The sequence below is a fragment of the Corylus avellana genome, chromosome 4 (genome assembly GCF_965113065.1).
Source record: "Corylus avellana chromosome 4, dhCorAvel1.hap1.2, whole genome shotgun sequence".
NCBI classification, from domain to species: Eukaryota; Viridiplantae; Streptophyta; class Magnoliopsida; order Fagales; family Betulaceae; genus Corylus; species Corylus avellana.
In genome coordinates, this window is record NC_142493.1 from 25,457,395 (window position 1) to 25,477,958 (window position 20,564).

General features: G+C 36.4%; 2 protein-coding genes across 8 annotated transcripts; both read right to left on the reverse strand.

Moving 5' to 3' along the window:
* Positions 1-4,409: 4,409 nt before the first annotated feature.
* On the reverse strand, positions 4,410-13,604 carry CRY2 (cryptochrome 2). 6 transcript variants are annotated; one of them, XM_059589186.2, is made up of 8 exons: positions 13,337-13,604; positions 12,971-13,019; positions 12,043-12,479; positions 11,564-11,785; positions 10,575-11,281; positions 9,235-9,922; positions 4,830-4,873; positions 4,410-4,703 (listed from the first exon to the last, which is right to left on the reverse strand). In XM_059589186.2, the coding sequence occupies exons 3-7, from the start codon at positions 12,350-12,352 to the stop codon at positions 4,830-4,832; spliced, it is 1,971 nt and encodes a 656-aa protein (XP_059445169.1). In that variant the 5' UTR covers positions 12,353-12,479; positions 12,971-13,019; positions 13,337-13,604; the 3' UTR covers positions 4,410-4,703. The 6 variants fall into 6 exon arrangements, with proteins under 6 accessions (XP_059445169.1, XP_059445166.1, XP_059445168.1 ...); XM_059589183.2 differs by having other exon boundaries at positions 12,971-13,029; XM_059589185.2 differs by having other exon boundaries at positions 12,958-13,029.
* A 2,468-nt stretch (positions 13,605-16,072) lies between these two features.
* LOC132178534 (actin-depolymerizing factor) lies at positions 16,073-20,360 on the reverse strand. 2 transcript variants are annotated; one of them, XM_059590973.2, is made up of 4 exons: positions 20,124-20,360; positions 18,897-19,493; positions 18,511-18,776; positions 16,073-16,504 (listed from the first exon to the last, which is right to left on the reverse strand). In XM_059590973.2, the coding sequence occupies exons 2-4, from the start codon at positions 18,909-18,911 to the stop codon at positions 16,354-16,356; spliced, it is 432 nt and encodes a 143-aa protein (XP_059446956.1). In that variant the 5' UTR covers positions 18,912-19,493; positions 20,124-20,360; the 3' UTR covers positions 16,073-16,353. The 2 variants fall into 2 exon arrangements, with proteins under 2 accessions (XP_059446956.1, XP_059446955.1); XM_059590972.2 differs by lacking the exon at positions 18,897-19,493 and having other exon boundaries at positions 20,124-20,353.
* Between the last annotated feature and the right edge of the window lie 204 nt (positions 20,361-20,564).

Here is a 20,564-nt window from a genome sequence, read left to right on the forward strand (position 1 = left end):
TTGTAGTGGTTGTTTAATAATAATTTTGGAGTTGTTTGTCAAACGATACCGTCTTTTGGGTTGGAGATAATTATGGGAGAAGTAATTAGAGACTATTCAAAAGAACATAAAAAGAAACAAAAGAAAAGAAAGGAGAGTTGGGACTAGAACTGGCAATTTTGACACGACTCGACAATTCGACACGAACACTACACAAAATTAGCGGGTTTGGGTCATAAATGGGTCAACCCATTTATTTTGCTCTTAACGGGTCAACCCGCGGGTCACCCATGGGTGACCTGTTACACCCGTTCAATTTTTTTTTTTTTTTTTTGTTTACCCTCCCAATTATTATGATTGTTTATGACCCGATTCATCACTTTCATTTTCTAACAAAAAAAATTATTTTCTAAGCTAAACAGGTTAAGTGGGTCGTATCGGGTGACCCGTGAAATTATCGTGTCATGTCTAGGTTTGGTGGAGTCGACCTGTTAGCTAAATGGGTCGTATTTTAGTTTATCCTAAACGGGTCACTAGTCATTAGGAGTCGACTCGCCAACCTGTTTTGCCACCCCTAGTTGGGACACGAGGCCTTGCTTTTTCATGACTTTTGGAGGAAGCAAAGGGTCATGGCAAATCTTTGGCTTTTTGGTAGTGAGAAAAATCATACGGAATCCGGACAGTTGGAGGTACATCACAAGTGGAAGGGCAGCTGTAATGCTTTCAGAACTTTGGCAGGACCATGGATCAACTAGGGCATTTCATCTTTTGCCAATTATCCCTTCTAAATAAACCTTTTGAGCCCTCACGCATCCACACTAATCACTATTATATCTTTCAAACATGCTTCTTTTAACGTAAGTACATAATTAAAACCATAAAATAATCACATTATGACTGGCCGGATAAAGCCAGGAATATCCCTTCATTGCTCAAGTCTTACACAATTGTTATCAACCATTGAAAACAACAGTTAACTAATACAAAGTGAGGGGAAAAAATTATATAGGTGAAAGTAATAGTTGGGAGAAATATGGATATGGGTTAGAGAGTTAGAACTTAGAAGGATAATGCTTTGAAAAAGAAGTAATAGAATTAAAAAAAAAATTGTAAAATCTAATGCAATCTACCCTGGATATGTACTGTAATAAAAATATGTCAACATATATAGTTCAGTGATTTCTTGAGAGATATCCACTCAAACGACAACAATAGTTACAATACAGACAAGATTAACATGAACCTTAAAAGTTAAAACAGTCTCAAATAGTTTCGTGTCAGAAAGCAATTAACTTTATCATAATGGCATTTCATGATCCTGAATATGCATTTACAGGCATTTCAACTTTATCGCAATATTTTCAAATTCATTATTTCACACCGAAAAAGCTTCAAGTAAAAAAGAAAAGAGGGTGAGATATGATTCTCTTCTTCTTGTCCTTGGAACCAGGCGTGAAATAGGCGATCCGCCTGTAAGAAAATCTGAAAATGGGGCCGAGGATCAATTAATTACCAGGGAATATTCTGTCATCTTCCTCACAAGTTGGTGAATAGTCAAAGTTTAGACAGGTAAAGGTATTTGTGACTGTCCTTGCTTCGTACCTCCTTTGTCCGGATTCCACAACATTCAAATGCAAGACCTTTCTTGAACATACAGAAAAGTTGGGCCACCAAAAAAATCCTTCGCTGCGTTTGGCAATAGAATGGGAAAAAAGAGGGACAGTATTGTAGCAGACTTAATTGATATAAGAGAAAAATATATAAACGTTTTCTATAAAAAAGTAAAAAAAAAAAAAAAAATTATTTTGTAATGATTTTTTTATTTGAAATGATTAATATAATATAAAAAATAAAAATGTTGAGGTTAATTTTAAGAAAAAATTTTAAAATTTTTTGGTTTGGTCCGGTCCTGCCTTTTGCCAAACACAGCCCTTTTAGGTTTATTTCCTATCCCTTTTTTTTTTTTTTTTTTTTTTTTTTAATCTGTTTATTTTATTCTTTTCGTTAAAGGACATGTGTTTATTTTCTAGAAAATTACTCATAATTTTAATTCATTCTTTTAAATTTTGTGTCAAATCTGATTCTTCCATTTTTCAAAAAACTTCATTATATTCATTTTCTTATTAGAAAAATGCTTCATTTCGCGTACATATCTATTAAGTTGGCACCTCCATCCACCATAAGTGCTTGTTTTTTTCCTATTAAAAGGATGGAATTGGCTAAGGTGATATTTATTTCATATTGTAATATAATTTCTCGACCCAAAAAACATATGGTATTAAAGGTCAGCAGTACTATAACAAATGGCATTAAAGGTCAGCAGTACTATTAGTTAATTAAGAGACTGTAAGAAAAAAAAAAAAACAAAAACAAAAACAAAAATGATTTTTTTTAAAAAAATAAAATAAAATATAGAGACTATTTTAATATGGAAAATTTTCAAATAAGCGAACTTGGAATTAATTTGAGTAATTTATTTTTATGGATGATGCATATATTTTAACGCTTTCTCTTATTAACCTTATCCCTTCAAAAGTATATTCCCAAATTAACTAGTTAATCCACACTATTTTATTTTTGAGTAATGTTAAAAAATACATTTTTCATCTCACAACCTGACCGTCACAACCAACCTTTAGATTAATTATTACATAAAAAAAAAAAAAAATCTAACCTTGGTTGAGATTGTCACGCCACCATTATGGGATAAGTGTGAGATAAAAATGTGGTGTATAGCCTTACTCCTTAAAAGATGTGTTTAGTGTCATCGTCTTACATATCTCTTGTCCATCTTTAAATTTTTATTTTTTTTTAAATCTACATTTTTTTTTTGAGGGAAAATCTACAATTGAATATGTGGGATGTAGGAGTAATGCTATAAGTCTTTTTAGAGTCATCCCAAATGTGATGTGGCTTTTAAAATCACTGTTGAATTTCAGATATGATTTATTGATTTTTCATCTATTGGTGATTTTAAAAGTCACATCACATTTGGAATGATTCTAAGAGGAATTTAGGAAGACTTACAACATTATTTGGGACGTACATGTGAGTCCCACAAAATCGGATGAATTTACGCATCTCTTATACGAAGATGGACAATAGATGTGTAGGAAAATAAAAACAAACATTTCTCTACTATTTATCTTATCTTCATTTGCAGTTTTTAATCCTTTACAAAAGCATTCCAAAAAGGGCATAAATAAGGATTTGAAGTAAAATATATATATATATATATATATATATATATATATATATATATATATATAAAAGATATTTTAAAGATAGAGATGGTTAATTTAAATAAAAGGGAAGTGAATTATGATAAGCATACTTCATTTAAAAAAAAATAAATAGAGAGAGATTTAAAAAGCTGATGACGTGTTGTGACATACAACCTATTTTCATCGCACAATTTACTTATTTACAGGTTGATGTCGCATGGTTGCGTATTGCATCACTGCACATTATCGTTTATGTCGCATGGTGCATCATGCATGTATATCACTGCACATTACGTCTTTACAGTTATTGACACCCTTGGCTCTCTTTTTTCTTCATAATTATAAATTTAACAACAATATTATTTTCACAAACATCGTACTCACCATCCTTTCACCTACTATTCATTAGTCTTATAATAATAATAGTAGGCAATAGCCACCTTGAATAAATGTGCTGGCTCCACCAATGTGCTTAGGATTGAGATATTTTGTGTAATTTTAAATCAATAATATCTTAGCTGGCTTTGCCCAATCAAGAATTTTCATTTCAATTCCATCAAGATCCTTAGTATAATTATTTTCAAGAATAATGCTTCTCTTCATACTTATTGATCACTCGACGTGTTTTATTTTTTTGACATGTCCGCACAAAGAGGGAGAGGGAGATTTAAACTAGTGACTTCCACTTCATAAAGTGTGGTCGCAGCTGATTGAGCTACCTCTTAGGACCACCTCGACATGTTTTATTAAGTCACTAACAATGTCAACAACTTAAAATGATAATATATATAGGGAAAATTCATTTTACCCCCCGAAATTTCAGGAAATTTTTAATTTGAACCCCAAAGCTTAAAAATTGGCAATGTACACCCTAGTGTTTCAAAAATTTTCAATTTAAACCTTCCGTTACTAATTTCCGTTGAATTGGACGAATTTTTTTTAAAAAAAGCCTTAGGGTAATTACGTAATTTTAAAAATTTTCGTCCAATTTGACGAAAATTAGTAACGAAAGGTTTAAATTGAAAATTTTTGAAACATTATGAAAGTACATTACCAATTTTTAAACTTTTGGGTTCAAATTGAAAAGTTCCTGAAACGAAGGTGAAGTGAATTTTTTCATATATATATATATATATATATATATAAGAAAGAAGATTATTGAAGAGTGCCTTATGGAGACATAAAATTGCAACACGTGGGACGCTATAGTACTAACACTAGTTCTTCACAAAATCGTCATGAAAATGACTACATCTGTATCAAAAAACACATGTTTGAAGCCTATTCTTAACTAAAAGATACAAACGCTTATCCACAAGGCTTTTGGGGAAAATGGGGGATACATAATTTGAGAGTCACTAGTATATATATATATACACCTTCAAGTAGCCATACAAAGAACATAATTATACCAAACGGCGGCGCTCCTCTCTTTCTCTGGTAAACATTACGGTTGCCTGTGAATTTATGAATGTGAATGGCAAGGCCCTCCAATTGCTCCTGCACAAATATGATGCAAGATTTAAACACTGCTTCAGAGGCCAGAGAAGAAAGAATGAAAGGAAAAATGCTACAAATACAGATTCTTGAGACTGTAATTTCAACTGACTTAAGTCCAATCCCCACCTAAATAACAGAACTACTCGGTGGCGGAGGGATGTCTCCCTTCCCTACACAAAGAAAAAAGAAAATTGAGAAACCCTCCAAATTCTTTCAAGACTTAACCAAAAGAATTCAACTAGATGATTTCATTGATTGGCTCAATTTGGTTGAGCGAGTGTTCGAGTATAATGAAATGCCAGATGACAGAACAGTCAAAATTGTTGCCCTCAACTGAAGAAGTATGCATCAGTGTGGTGGGAGCAGCTGAACATTGGTCGAGAACGAATAAGAAATCCAAAGATCACATCGCAGGAAAAGATGAAGGAATTCAGGAAGAAATTTGTGCCATAAAATTATCTCCAAGAGTATTATATGCGGCTTTAAGATCTGAGGCAAGGACAATGAACAGTAGATGAGTACATGGAGGAGTTTGACCTGCTGACCATGCGATATGCTATGGCTGAACCTGATGAACAAACAATTGCTTGCTACTCTATAGTTACAAGATGTCTACAAGTTAGCTGTGACCAACAAGAACAATAGAAGAGTGACTCAGCACAAACAACAATTAGCAATAGTAGTTCCACAACCATAATGACCATTGTCGCAGCGGTGATGGCCAAGAAGCTGACCATGGGAAGGCTACTTTTCAAGCTCCAAACCAGAACTTTAATGAACCAAGAAAGCCAAGATCTAGAGGTGCGATCAAATGCCTCAAATGTCATGGATTCGGCCATATAGCGGCTGAATGTCCAAACCAAAGGCCTATCAATTTGGTTGAAGAGTTTGTAGACATTTCTGAAGAAAAACCAGTGAATGCAGAACCAGTGTGTGATGATTACAATAACAATGAAGGTTATGAGATCATTGAGACATTCAAAGAGTTCTATAAAGTATTCGCCTACTCAAGGTATCAGCCACTCTATTTTGGACCCCCAGATTTTTGTCGAAAGAGGCTTCTAGCGGTACTGAATCTCCTTCTAGTGGAACTGATGGTTTTCATGGTGGAAAAGAATGTGAGGGGTTTTTAGAATAAATTATAAGTGTTCATGCATCTATGCTAATTTGTTCCTATTCCTTAATTATAAAGAAATGTTGATAGGCAAAGGAGATCTTGTTTGGGCCACCATGCGGAAAGAAAGATTTCCTCGTTGGGAAACATGGAAATTTGCATGATAGAGCGGAAGGACCATTCCATGTGCTGAGGAGGATCAGTGGGAATTCCTACGAGATTGATCTACCGGGTGATATGAGCGTTTCAACAACGTTCAATTTGGCTGATTTGCAAGCCTTTAATGATGATGAAACTGATGATCAGTTAGACTCGAGGACAAGTCCTTTTCAAGCCGAGGAGATTGATGCAGGAGCGTTTAGCGATACTGAAGAGGCTTCCAGCACTACTGATTCTCCTTCCAACAGTACTGAAGAGGTCCATAGTGGTTCAAATTCCAAGAGGCAGTCCGAGCAAAACATTGTAAAACCAACCTATTTAAGAGGCTATTATCCTAATTGAATAGGAGAAAAGAATATGAGGGATTTTTAGAATAATTAATAAGCATTCATGAATCTAAGTTTGTTGCTATTCCTATAAATTGTGTATTGTATTGCTATTTTTGCATACCATCTTATATTATATTTCATGAAGTGAATTTCCAATACTGAGTTGCGTTTGTACTCTGTTCTTCTCCTCCTCTACTTTTACTGTTACCCCAACAACTGAGCAGAGTTGAGACTTTTTATACCTTTCTTCTTGTTCTTCTGTTGTATTCTTCTAGGTTATTACGGCTGGCATAATCCGCCCACATCACCCGCAACAGCTGCCTCTTTAAAGCCTTTCGTTAAACATCTGATCTTCACCCTATGGCCAGTGCCTCTTCCGACTTTGTCTCAACCACAACCCACATCACCAACAACCTCATCACACCACAACAAAATACCACCGCAACTACAAACCCCGATTATCTTTGTTGGTTACAGCTAGATCAATTTATTTTCAGCATGTTGCTCTCCTCCTTGTCCAAAGAAATTCTCACCCAAATCGTCACTTACAGGGCTTCCCATGATCTGTAAGTTACTCTTGACCCACCTTCACCAGCCAATCTCTTGCCTGCATCATGAATCTTCATGGTTCGCCAGCAATCTTGTCTGGTTCTCCAGCATTTTTGTATGTTCTGACATTGTCTGAGCCTGCTGATGATGGGTCGAAAGCGTTCATCGAGGCTGTGTCGGGGACAGGTTCTTCGTCGGAGCCCGTTACTCAAGCAACTCCTGCACTCGTGGGTTCAGTCTGTAACGGGTTTACTCAGCCTTGCCTCTTGACCCTGGTGGTGGAAGGAGTTCTTGTCCTGACAGCGACTAAGCTAGAGAAGTGCTATGACCGTAGAACCATGGACTGTCGGTTAGCAAAGATGGACGACGCACTGTTAGTGTTCGGTGTTGCCTTCTGTCATCATGGGGCCGGAGCCTGATGGTCGGAAGTCTTCTCCAATGAGGGGCTTCCTTCGGCGAGGGTGTCTAGGGTCGAATTCTGTAGTGCTGGTTGCCTCGTCATCAGCTTTGGCTGTCAAGACAGATAGGGAGTAGGGTTCGTCTTCAGAGTTGGTGGTGTGGAATGGGGAGGAAGGCAATTTTTAGGAGGAAGAAGATTATCCTTTCCCCTTTGGGGGGAAATCATAATCACCCTTCATGGCAATGTTCCTCCTGCCATGTCCTTGGATTGGGTCGCAAGTGAGTCACCCCCAACGGCTGTCCAGAAGGGTGGTGTTGATGAGGCCGTTGCTCTCTGTTTGTTTTCGTTGGGTTTCTGGCCTTTTTCTCAGGTTTTGGCAGGATTATCTTGTGACCCCCCTCCCTCGTTTAGGCCGGGGGTGGCATCACCTCTCTCAGGAGTGGGAGAATCTTCGAAGTTGGTCTGTGCTTCAAAATCAAACGGAAGGAACTAAAGAAGTTGGAGAGTTCTATCAATTATGAGGTTCCAACCATGGTAAAGGCAAGAGGGCATAGGGTTCCTTAGGTGGGGCTTTGGGTTTGTTTTGTGCGCTTTTTGGGTTTTTCTTTATCTTTGTGCTTTTGTTTTTCTGGTTGGTGTCCTTATGCATACTTCCGGTGTACTTAGGGGCGCCTCATGCTTTTATTTATAAAAGTCGCTTGATTATCTAAAAAAATAAAAATAAAAACTAAAGGGAGAGTATATGAATATTGCAATCATAAAAATACATGTATCATTGAACAAAATTCACACCATGGTTTTCATGAATTTCATTTTCTAAGCCTTCTTTCATGTATTAAAACACTAGTTGCAGCTTCCCTTTGATTTTCTCTAAGTTTAGGGTACAAAATAACTTTTTGCTTCCCTATGAAAATATATTTTACAATAACTTTCATTACCTTTCATTATATCAGTAAAATATTATTTCTTTACAAAATACAAGTTCCCTACCAACCTTCACTTTTTTCACAAAATCCTAACACAATTCCCAATTAAAGACAAAAAGATGAAAGATGATAGAGGAAAGAGAAATGTTTATATTAAAATAATGTATAGGGAACCACTTTAGGTTCCTTACACATTGGGAAACATTGTAACAACTCTTGAAGGTTGGTTAAATGTAGAGAATCTTGATGTGAGTACGTTTTTGTAGTTTTTTTGAAATTTTTCCTAAATATAAGGAAGAGAATGGCATATAGGGCATCTGCTGTTAGTGATCTTAGAGACATTCTTGAAGGCCAGATTATCACTTTGATTTCAATTAAAGAGCCATGGTCCTTCCAAACATACAGAGAGTTAATGACACAATGCAAATTCCATGTCTTGTGCTTTAATTAGTATATTCCTTCAGTAGATTGAAACATAAATGGTTTTACGAAATTAAATCATCAGCCTCATTGATATCATCTTCAAAATGATTACTATTTCTCTTTGTTCATGCTATCTGTTTCTGACAATGCCTTCAAGGGACAATTAGATTAAATAAAAGGCTCTTCTGGCAAATGGTAACAGCAGGATAAGGTTTTGGCTAAAAATCATGCTCCTTGTGTTCTGTATCCAAGCTTGTGCAGAAGTAACAAATATCACAAACTAAGGCACCTCTTAATGGAAACCTAAAACAGCTTAGACAGCCCCAACGAACACCTAGTTGGTTACGAATGTTTCCAGCAGTAATTTGCTACTGGTAAGAGCGCAAGATATCATTCCAGCAATCTAAACCAGGTAAAAGAGTGAAGTCTAGCACATAAAATCCATTTTATATCTATTTGGATAACCATAACCTCTGGTAAGGGCTCAAGCTTTCTCAATTTGATTATAAATACTGGGCAAGAAACCAAAGGCAACGCCGCAACAGCTCAACAGATTCAAATTTTTGCAGCTTTAAATAAAGGTGGGAATGAGAATTTAAATAGTTGAAGCAAAATAACTGATATTACTTACCATCTTTGCTTGAAATCTGTTCCATGTCAATCTGCTCTTGCCTTGGCTGCTTCAAGTCAGAAGACTCACAATCTGGAAAATACCTTTCTTCTGATGACAGACACGCCTGAGGAACAGAAAAAGAGTTTCTACTGGTGGTTTTCTTCTTAACCGATGAAGATTCAGCCGTAGAGCATACGTCTTCATCTGCTCTCGAGGTCCCACCTTCACCGTTAAGCTTATGCAGATTATTTAGTAGGAGTGGCTTTGGTTTTTCCTCTTCCATAGATTTAGATCTCTTCCTATTGGATGGATGATTCTTTGAATTTTGAATTGTGGGCACCCTCTGATCATTTGATGAAGTAGTAGGACAAGGACTCTTTACCTTTAAGAGAACCTTTGGAATGGCCAAATGTTCAGTACCATCAGAATTATCAACAACAACTTCATTCGTGCCATTTGCGTTTGCGGCCCTAGCAGCTGCTTCTATTTCCCACATTCTGAATATAGCTTCAGTCAAACGTTCTCTAGCCAAATCTATCTCAATTATAGGTTTTGGATAGTTTAATCCCAACTCTACCCCTGAAGCTTTGAGCACACTAAAGGGTGCATCCCAAGGGTGATGAATCCACTCAGTTGGCATCCGTGCTAGTTCAGGCAGCCAATGCCTCACATATTCACCCTCCGGATCGAATTTGGAGCCCTCAATCTGGCTCAAAAGAATCAGAAAATAGAGAGAGAAAAAAATGTGAGGTGCAAAATGACCAAAACTAAGGGAAATTATTATTTCAGTCAGCACAATCTGAATTTAAAGTTTACTGTCCACCCAAAAAACTAGGTTCTGCACAATAAGAGAATCAGGGCACCAAAGGAGTTGTATGTGTTCGGTTTTCTTCAAAGAGTTCTTTTAACTAGCCTATCCCAAAGCATGCAAAGGAGAATTCCATAACTTTTAAGAACAAAGTTATGTTCAACGACTTCTATGCTTACTCCAGTACAAGTCTGATGGCCTGTGTTTTGTTTTTATGGGGGCATTCTGACAATCTGTGGAGAGTGGAGAGTAAAGCTAAAACATGGCCAAGCCAAATCCTCATGAATTCTTTTTTTTTTTTTTTTTCTCAAAAAAAAACCTAATAAGAAATTTTATAATGTAAATTTTTGAAAGTTTACAATTCACACACTCTCACAGCATAACTCAAGTGCAAGAGACTGTACGTTGCATTTTGCCACAAAATTACAAGATGTAGTCACAGTGATATTAACAAAATTAAAATCTTTTTATTTAGTATTGAAATTCAGTGCAATAGCTTGTTATAAATTCAATTGAAAATGATTTTATAAACAAAGGAAGCCCCACATACCTCTGGGCTGTCCAATCGCTCAAGCTCATGGCCATCTGGCAAGCTCCCTGAGATATACTGCCAACCAAGGATATCACTTTCTAAGTCTGCATCCAAAAGTGTGTCCCAGAAATACTTCATCCCCCACTTCCATGGAAGAAGTAAAACTTTCACGGCAAAACTTGAAACAATTACTCTTACTCGATTGTGTATCCACCCAGTTGCCCAAAGTTCTCTCATTCCTGCATCAACTAATGGGTAGCCAGTCCGACCCTGTCTCCAAGCCTTAAAATTGGCTAGGTCCGCATGCCAAGGGAAAAATTTCAAGTTGCTCAGTAATGATCTCTCATGCGTGAAGGGGAAGTTGAAACAAAGATAACGGGAGTATTCTCTAAGCCCAATGGCCCTGAGGAAAAGTGTCACACTCTCTTCTCCCAAGGAGTTTCCTTCTTTTATACACAAAATCTGTTTCATTCTCACATACTGGAAAACTTTCCGCACACTAAGTTCTCCATGATGAAGATATGGGGACAAAAGTGATGTGGAGTTCTCCCCAACCTTTATCCTACTTTTAGAATAGTCAAGCAGATGCTGCTCAACAAATTCAGTTAGAGTCTTATCAGCATTGCTCCAACCTGGAAACCACGCTCTTCCTAATAAGGCATTGCTAGATTTTTCTAATTCGTCTTCAAGACCCAATTCCTCAATTGAACAATTTTTGACAGTTCCTGTCATTCACACAAAAGAAGCACTTCTCAGATATTCATTCTCACTGTTCTTTCTTTCTTTCTTTTATACACATTCACATGTAATATGCTGAGAGGTTAAAATCTGAGTAGAACATCGTGACCATTCTGTTCGTAGTAGAAATATATGTTAAAATGGCAGTACCACTACCTTCTTAGTTTTTACATCACCAAGAAAATATCATATATTTTGACCTCTAATGTAGACATTTAGCAGTGCCATCATGGGGAAACCAACCTAAAAAAAGTTCAGTTTAACAGTACCTGCAGCTGGCACTAATTTCCATGGAGGAAGAAGGGCAACAGGTTCCATTTGCAAGTGCAAGCACTTATTCCAATATGCCTCGAAGGTTGTAAAAGCATGTCCACTTTCATCATATACTTCCCATGGCTCATATAACAAATCTCCATTATAGCTTTGCACAGAAATGCCTAGCTCCCCCAGTTTTTCTTTGATGCTACGATCTCGAACAAGTGAAACAGGATCTGGAATTAACAAAAAAAATACAAATAAGTAAATTAAAAAATAAAAAAAATACAGCTCTTCAGATGTGCCAAATGCCACTAGAAGTTTTATAAGTTGTTTCCTCCTCACTCACAGACTTTATTTCTATCCAATTTGACAACCATATTTTGTATACTACATGTTAGAATTTCAATAAAGGTAGCAGCATCATGTGCAAGAGAATCAAAGTGTATATCAGTGAAGTCAAGCTACTTTGAAGAAAGGAACCAGAACCCACCGTAAAGATGGTTGAATACCACTTTTGTTGCCCCAACAGCATTGACGCACTCCACAAGAGTAGCAAGAATATTATCAGTCTTGATCAGCATTAGTTCAGCCCCAAGGGACTTCAGGGACTGCTCCAAGTGGGCTAGAGATTGCTTCAGCCACCATCTTGAAACTCGACCTGGATAAAACTGTCCTTCCTCTTTAGGGCACCAAATATAGACAGGAAACACAGATCCATCCCTAGCAGCACCAGCTAAGGCAGGATTGTCCTCAATTCTGAGGTCCCTCCTAAACCAAACAATGGTCTTACTGCTACCCATACTGGATGATTCTGATCCTTCGTGGTCAAACAAAAGTATGAAATTTCATAGAGCTTAGAGTACCCTGTCTTCACTTTTTTTCTTGTTTTGGATTAGTCAGTACTCTGTCTTCACCTTCAATACAGAACTAGGAAAACCAGAAAAATTCTCATCGGTCACCAATTCTATCAAAGAACTTGACAGTGTTCAACTTAAGAAACCCACAAAGCAACTCAAGGCAAAGACTGAATCATTTGCAGCAAAGTATTGGACCGTTGTTTTTGACAAAAATTTGAAATATCTGTAATAGCACTAGAAAGCATATAGTAAATCCTCAACTAAACATACGGTTGTAAAAATTACTTGGAACAAATGAATAATACCCAACAGCCAACCGATAACGCTGTTCAACCCACTTTGCATCTAAAGCTCCCCCAACCCCCAACTAAGGCTTCTGTAACAAGCCTATAACCATATATCAATTTCAAGCGCTACACAGAATACTCCAATTCTAGAACCCTTTTGTAGACCACAAAACCCGAAAAAACATACAAGCTGCAACGTTTTATTTAAAATAAAAAGGTAAAAACTGCAACAAGAAAAAGGCAGTCCAAGCTGAGACAAACTTTTGCTGAAAACCTGATTGTGCCCATGCACCTATGGTCCACCATCCACCTGTGCTCTTCGCCTAGAATTCTCTATCCAAAATAATAGATTTCATGTGAGTGAAGAACATAGATCTGAGACAGACAAAAATAATTCTTCAATAATACACATTAAGGAACATCATCCAGAAGGAACTAGAACTGGAATATACCATAAAAAGCAATAAGAAGCAGCAGAGATAACCAATACAAGGGTTTCAACTACACCCACTTCTATTTAAAGCAATTACACCAAATACCCATTAACTACCAACACAAAACCGAGTCTAGCAGCCAAAAACAATAACAAAGTACCCCAAATTATGCAATAATTTTGTCAGGTAATGAGATAATCACAAACCTAGCAGTTTACAGTGTACAGTGGCGTCTATGGTTGAACAAAGTGAATCGGGAAAATGTCTTTTGTGAGCGTTTTATGTATTCCAGTGATGTAAAATCACGTGGGGGGATGGGACTTGGGAGACGCTTGTTGTCTGCTTCGTGAACCTACTGTTACACGGAAAAGTCTTCCCTGCCTACCACGTCTCCTAAATTACACTGTCCAAAAATCTTCACTTCAGGTTCAGCCTCTCTCTAAACTCTCTATGCTGTAGAAACAGATGCCCAAACTGTTACCAGAACTCCCGGGAGTTGACGGTACCCTTTTTGTTTTTTTTCCTTTTAGCTAACAGTAACGATCTTTATTTATTTATTTTTTTAAGTTAAACTTCATTCATTCAATCATTCAAAAAAAGCAAAAAAGATTACAACTTTCTGCATCAACAACTTCATGAATAAATTCAGGTATTTTTCCGTCTAAATTTTCTCAACTACCGATGATTCCCCTGCCACCATATTTATTTTCCTTTTTATATGCATCAAGAAAGACCCAAGATTGAAAACCGTGCAAAACATTAAGTAAAATAAATAAATTGTTTACGCCTTACAAACTGATGTGTCCGTTTATGTTTACTAATTAACCCAAGTTATAGTACAGCGAATATCACTAATTCAAACTACCCTCCCATTTCTCTCTCCTCGTGCATACATGTAAAAAAAAATTATAATAAGAGTTATAATACTTCAAGTATTTATCTTAGTTTAAACTTTTGCATTATTTTTGTTTATCTTTTTAATCACTAAATTTTTTTTTCCAAACAATAATTATCTAAAAAAGTTTTGAGATGTGACCTTCATTGCTAACACATTTTTTTCAAAACAAAATATAATTTTTTTTAAAAAAAAAAATACACACAAAATACTTTTTAGATAAATTCTCCTACAATAAATGTTAGAGCATCTACTCTCATCATTCTCCATACTTATTTAAAAAAAAAAAAAAAAAAAAAAAAAAAAAAAAAAAAAAATCAAATATTAGATTTGTAGGACGTACCTAACTGAAAGTGAATCCAATAATTAATTTAAAAATATGAAAGGATGAGAGAAGATCCGGGTAGATGCTCTAGCATTTCTCTCTTTTTTACCTTCCTATAAAAATGTTTTCAAAACTAATGCTTAGTTTTTAAAAAGCAAGTAAAAACACGCCAAGTTGTTAAAACATGCACAATAAACAAATGGAGGTTAGCATTGTTACTTCTTAAAAAAAATTTATTATTATTATTATTATTTTTTAAGAAAAAGAGGTTCCCACTTCAGCGGAGGTTGGCCTCCCCATCTTTCACTTACCTCCTACAATAAAGAACCCACCTCTTCCACGCTACCCCTTACATCTATATGTTGATTGAGATAACAAGGAATTTGCTCTCGGTTCAACACTTCATTTTTTTTTTTTTTAAGCATGAATTCAATGGTTAATTTTTACTATTACATCATCTAATTTTATGACAGTTGTGCGGAAATTTACTAAATAGTATTATTCTAGATTTTGAGAATATTTAAAAAGAGTAATTCTAAATACTCATCTTACATCTCACTTCTATACTACTAAGCTGATGGTGCTGCCATATCGTAGCATTACTCACTTAAAAGTATAGTTGATCCGCCAAATCAAGGCAATTCTTTTCCACTTTGAGTGGTGATGCTTTTAAAATCATTTTTGGAATACTTAGGCTATGTTTGGGAAAGGCCGGACCGGACCGGACCCAAAAACCCAAAAAATTATTCTCAAAATCGACCACAACATTCTTAGTTTTTACATCACATCAATCACTTTTTATTACTATTCAAATAAAAAAATCATTACAAAATAAATTTTTTCACTTTTTTATACAAAATATTCCTACTTTTTTCTCTTATATCAATCAAATCTACTACAGTACCGTTCCACTCCCTTTTTCCATTTCATTGCCAAGCACAGCAACCTATGAACAAATGCTTGACTACCTCTAATTTGCGAATTGTCAGACTCAAACTTGCAAGATTTGCTGATTTTTCATGCAACAGCGTTTACAATAGAACCAACAAAATATTACTTCAATTTTCTTCGTTCAATAATTTTCAGAAAGCTCGGATTAGAAACCAATCCAAATTGTAATTGACCCAAAATGTTTTGATCTCAGCATTCACACAAAACTCAATTTGCATCTCCATGACAGTAAGCCAAATAAGAGAGGTATCCCAGCATCAATTCCTGGACCAGTCCTTACCCAAAAAAAAAAAAAAAAATTAAAGATTATTTGAAAATATCAGGTCAGCATTGTGAGATAATTGTGAAAAAAAATATAGTACACAACAATGGGACAATAAAAAAAGGTACACAATACAGACTGAAGTTCGTATCAAAATGCAAAATTAAGCTAAGACAACATGGGGCATTTTGTAACTGCTCCCTGATTTCTGTAAAAGGCATCTCCAAATACACTGAGACTGAACAAAGTGAGAGACAATTTGTAAGCCCTGCTTGATTGAAAATTCTCCATTGGACAAACCCTCCCAAAAAGGAAAAAAAAAAAAAGAACCAAAATTATATACAGCAAGCAGATTCTTTCCAAACCAAAGACTCCAATATCTTATACCACACTAACATTTAAATATTTTGGAGAATCCATAAGTTAGTAAGTTACCCTGGTCCAATTTGTCTGCTCAGAAAACCATGGCATGTCATGATAAGTGATAAAATGAGATCAAGAGAGACCACTGATACAATATCCATATTAGTAGAATAGCAGTCAAATTATCAATACACATAAAGTACCACCTAAGAAGCATCATGGCAATAAGGAAGCCCAAAATCCCCTGTACTGGGTATCATAGTCACGAGCCCCTAATCAGCCTTCCCAGGTGCCAATTATTTAATAGTTAAGCTATATATGTAATTTGTGTCAGGAGCAGACAATGCACATAATCAGCAAATTGAAGCAGGTAGGTAGGTCACCAAAGAAAACCCTAAAAGATAGGGAAATCCTTTGAAGTGAGTACTCAATGTGCACGCTCCCTGATGACTTCAAGATCCATCTCAGTTGGGTCAGTTGCCTGGATCTCATAATGGATGCCCTCCAGCTCCCTTCTGAACCTGTCCTTTGATGTTGCATACAGCATCTTGGCACGGATCCTGGATACAGAAGGAGACCTGGATTCATTGAAAAAGAAAAGCATTAGTTTTTTTCTTTTTTAAATGAATGGGATCCATCTCTCTTTTCTTCTAGAAAAAGAAAGACATTAGTGTCACATATATTTGAAAAAAAAATACATCTAAGGACATTCCCCACAAGAAAATGCCCCAGATGATTCGAATAGCATTTTTCTCATCCTCCCACAAGAAAATGAAAGACATAGTTGACAATTATTCACACCCTAAAAACTGCATCTAAAGGCACATAAACAATAAAAAGAGAACAAAAAGGAACTTCAACAGTTCAGAAACAGGCCCTGGCCAAGATCTGTCTTCAGCTTCCCTTGCATGGATATTAGGGGTGCTCCGCGGGCAGATTATAACTGGTCCGCCTGCCAGGCTCCGCCCACCCTTAAGGTAATGGGCAGATTTTTTACCCCATTACCCGGGTGGGTGGGATCTTGTTTTAAAAACCACCCAAGACGGGCGAATAGCAGGTTCAGAGTATGAGGTTGCGGATACTACCTGTCCGCCATTTAATATTATATTATTATTATATTTTTTTTTTATATCTACTATATTTACAAATATATTTTCTCTCTCCCTCATTAACTCTCTCCTTCACCTTTGAGGAGGTGGCACTTCGCCAAGAGCACGGCCCCCCATCCTTCCTCTCCCCTTCCCTTCCCCTCCTCTCCTTCTCTTTCTCCCTTTTCCTCTCCTTCCTCTTTCTCCGTTCCTTTCTCCTCCCCCCGTCCCGCAGCCAACTCCTCCCTCGCTGTTCATTGCCGCGACCTTCCACCCCCCACCTCCGATCTAGCCTCACTTCCCCTATAGGCCCGTGGGTTAAACAGGCGGGACCTAAAAAGAATCCATGTCTATTGGGGTAGATACTGCCGATTGCCATCCCCCGTGGATGGACAGGCGATTCCTGAAACTGCCCCCCAATGGGGGGCAGATACGGGGGCTGTGGTAGCGCTGAAATCCCATAGCCCTAAGGAGATCAAATACCAACTCTTAAATATAATCAAACATCCATAACTTTTTAATCAAAATTCTAGAAACCTAGTAGGCCAGGATAACAAGAAAAGGCAACAGATTCTCAATGACCCTCAAGATGCCACCAATCAATTCAAACTTACTTTAACCTTATCATTCCACTAACAAGAGTCAAATTCTAGAAATCCTCAAATAATGAAAGGACCCTCTCCAAATGATCATGCTAGCACTCACTGAAGAGAGACCTCATTGCTGTCTCATTCATTAGCAGTCCTGTGTCTATAATGAGGAACACAAAGGATATTATTCTCCACATTTCCAGTAGACAAAGGTCATATCACCGTAGAAATGCCTATTCAGATTGCCCACTTTTTGTGTATAATTGTGCACAAATGCATCTTGTGATAAGGAAAGGTCTGCGGAAGACATGAACCTGTACTATGAAGCTATTCTTTACAGAGAAAACATTGGCAACTACATAATGACAGGTGTATACATTTAGGAGAAACAAGGATGCTGAAAAGGAGATGAGGATATGATCAAGGGCATCCTAAGTATTAAGACCACAATGCCACTTTAAAAACACGTTCCCAGGAAGAAAATATTAGAAATTGTTTTTATGTTTAGAGTAATCATCAACAAAATTATTACTTACAAGAAAAATCAACTTAACACACCACATAATTGCATCCACATTAAATGTTGAGGGAAGGTATAACCGTGAACACAATGTGATATTGTATAGCTCCTACTACATGTACACACCTCATTCTCGTTAGGAAGAAAAAAAGGGTTTTATACCAAAAATGACAGCAATAATGAATTTGGATTGCAAATATGGCACTGGATTTTTAACCAATAAAAAAATTCCAGGAATGTATAGGTATAAGTAAGTATGAATAGTGTGAACACAACATAAGCCTGAATTTAAAATAAGAGGACAACAAGGCACATTTGATGAGTGCAGTTGCAGCCCGTTCTCCAACTGTATGGTACAAAATTGAGAATTTGCAAAAGAGACTAACCATGCAATAAAAAATATCTTGCTCTTCTGACAGTTCTCAGAAGTCACAAAGTCAAAGTCATAAATTGCGTATCGGCAATCATTCTCAGGCAAAGAAGCAGTGAAGTCATCATAGCTCTCAGCTGGGCCTCCAGTTTTTTCGACCACAACCTCTTTTTTCTTCTCATCGATCTTGAAAATCACATAGCGGTGCACCTTCTTCCTCTGCAGCTCCAGGTATGCGGTCTTGCTGTGCTCAGCAACACCCATGCCGGAAGAAGCATTGGACTGAAAAAAAAAAAAAAAAAGTAAGTGCACTTTATCTGAGAAAAAAATTAAAATTTAAACATTATGAGAATGATGATTACCATGTCGATAATAATAATAACAACAACAATGACAACATACCAACGAAAACTCCATATTATTTGTGATTTTGTTAAAATGCTGCAGATGTCCTTCAAGTCTAAGTTCCTATGATCAAGTCTTTCTGGCCCCGCTGAACAACTCTTCTTTGGGAGGTTGGGGCCCTGAAACTCTTAATATTTGGCAGTTAAGGATGAGTAAAATGCCCTTATGGGGCTTTTTTAATGGGCAAGTAACTCAAAAAATTTGTGTAAGTCCCATGGTTATGGGGCACAAGAGAGTATTCATTCTTTTTTTGTTTTCTCTATCTCTTCTTTTTTGGTCCAAGTCAGTGGCTTCAAATGCCACTTTTCGTCTCTAACCATGCAAAAAGCATTTTAGAGTCTAAAGTTGTGACTGCTTCCTAATAAGAAACATCGAGGAAGCACAAATTCTTATGCATTTAAATGGATATGCACAATGAGGACGCAAGCATTCAACAAGGCTGCAATTGGTCACACAATATAGAATTCAATTCATATTTCAATTCAGTAGATTCCATAATCAGAAAATTCCACTTTTGCTGTGTCAGACTTTCATTGAATTTTCGGGGTCTGCTTTTGCTTTACAGTGTAAATTCAGTTCCAAAGCCATCCCTAGCTGAAGCAACCAAAAAATAAGGGAAAAACATAAGAAGGAATTAACATCCTCAGATCCCAGTTCCAGTACCAATCTACCCCATGTGCATCCAACTAAACACAGCATAATGCTAAGCAATTCAGACCCAACAAGCATCACCAAGGAAATACCATTAATCTAGGCAATCCATTTACATTGCCCATAATAACACACTAATTCCAAATTAAAAAAAAAAAAAAAAAAAAAAAAAAAGAAAAAAGTGTAGAAATAAACACTGCTACCTAAAAATCTTTACCTCCAAATCAGGGAAACAAAACCAAAACTACTGGGTATTCAAACCCAACCACACACCTATCTCAATAACAATATTCGTATAGATTAAACAAGAAACTTTCTATCAGAAAAAAAAAAAAATGCAAATTAGTTATGCAAAGATATCTTCAAATCAAAGTCGAGATAACTGGGAAAAAAAAACAGAGATTTACTCTCAACTATAAGAAATAAGGATCTAACTTCAGATATGGACATAGAATTACATGCATAACAAATCAAATTAAAATAAATTAAAATAAAATACAAGCCCTCAACATTGGATCTAGGACGATAAAAAGATGAGACTATGTAGTAGTGAGAGCTCAAGCTTAAGCTTACCCCTCTGAAAGCCATAACTGCTTTGGTCGCAATGAGGGAGAGGAGAGAGAGAGATTTTCAAAGAGAGTGTATGGAGAGGAAAGACGGAGAAATTGAAACCCAGAAAACAAAAAAAAAAAGGAAATGATACTCTGAACAGAAAATTTTCAAAAAGTAAACAATATTCGGTCTCTGTGGTATGTGAGAGAGAGCATAAGAGGATTCGTGTTTTGTGAGTAAAGTAAAGTAATATTCTTTCCTGACAAGGACCGCCATTATCCCGTGGGGAAGCTAGTCTCGCAGTGATTATCTTTAAGGAAAAGTGCAAAATAAGTCCACGTTGTTTATTTTACTTCCAGATGAACTCCAATTTTTTTTTTTAAATATGCTAAATAAATAATTTATTTAGTTAAATTACATTCACTTACTTAATAGATTATTTTTTTTTTTTTTGAAAGAGAC

Excerpts from the sequence above, each read along its gene's own strand:
- LOC132178534 (XM_059590973.2), bottom strand. Across the intron at positions 16,505-18,510 it reads AAGATATTTTTTATTGCATG|GTCTCCTTCTGTATCCAGGA; the intron begins GTTAGTCTCTTT and ends CAATGAATCCAG.
- CRY2 (XM_059589182.2), bottom strand. The coding sequence starts at position 12,352 with ATGGGTAGCAGTAAGACCATTGTTTGGTTTAGGAGGGACCTCAGAATT. Across the intron at positions 11,786-12,042 it reads GGTATTCAACCATCTTTACG|ATCCTGTTTCACTTGTTCGA; the intron begins GTGGGTTCTGGT and ends TGTTAATTCCAG. Across the intron at positions 9,923-10,574 it reads AGCGATTGGACAGCCCAGAG|ATTGAGGGCTCCAAATTCGA; the intron begins GTATGTGGGGCT and ends CTTTTGAGCCAG.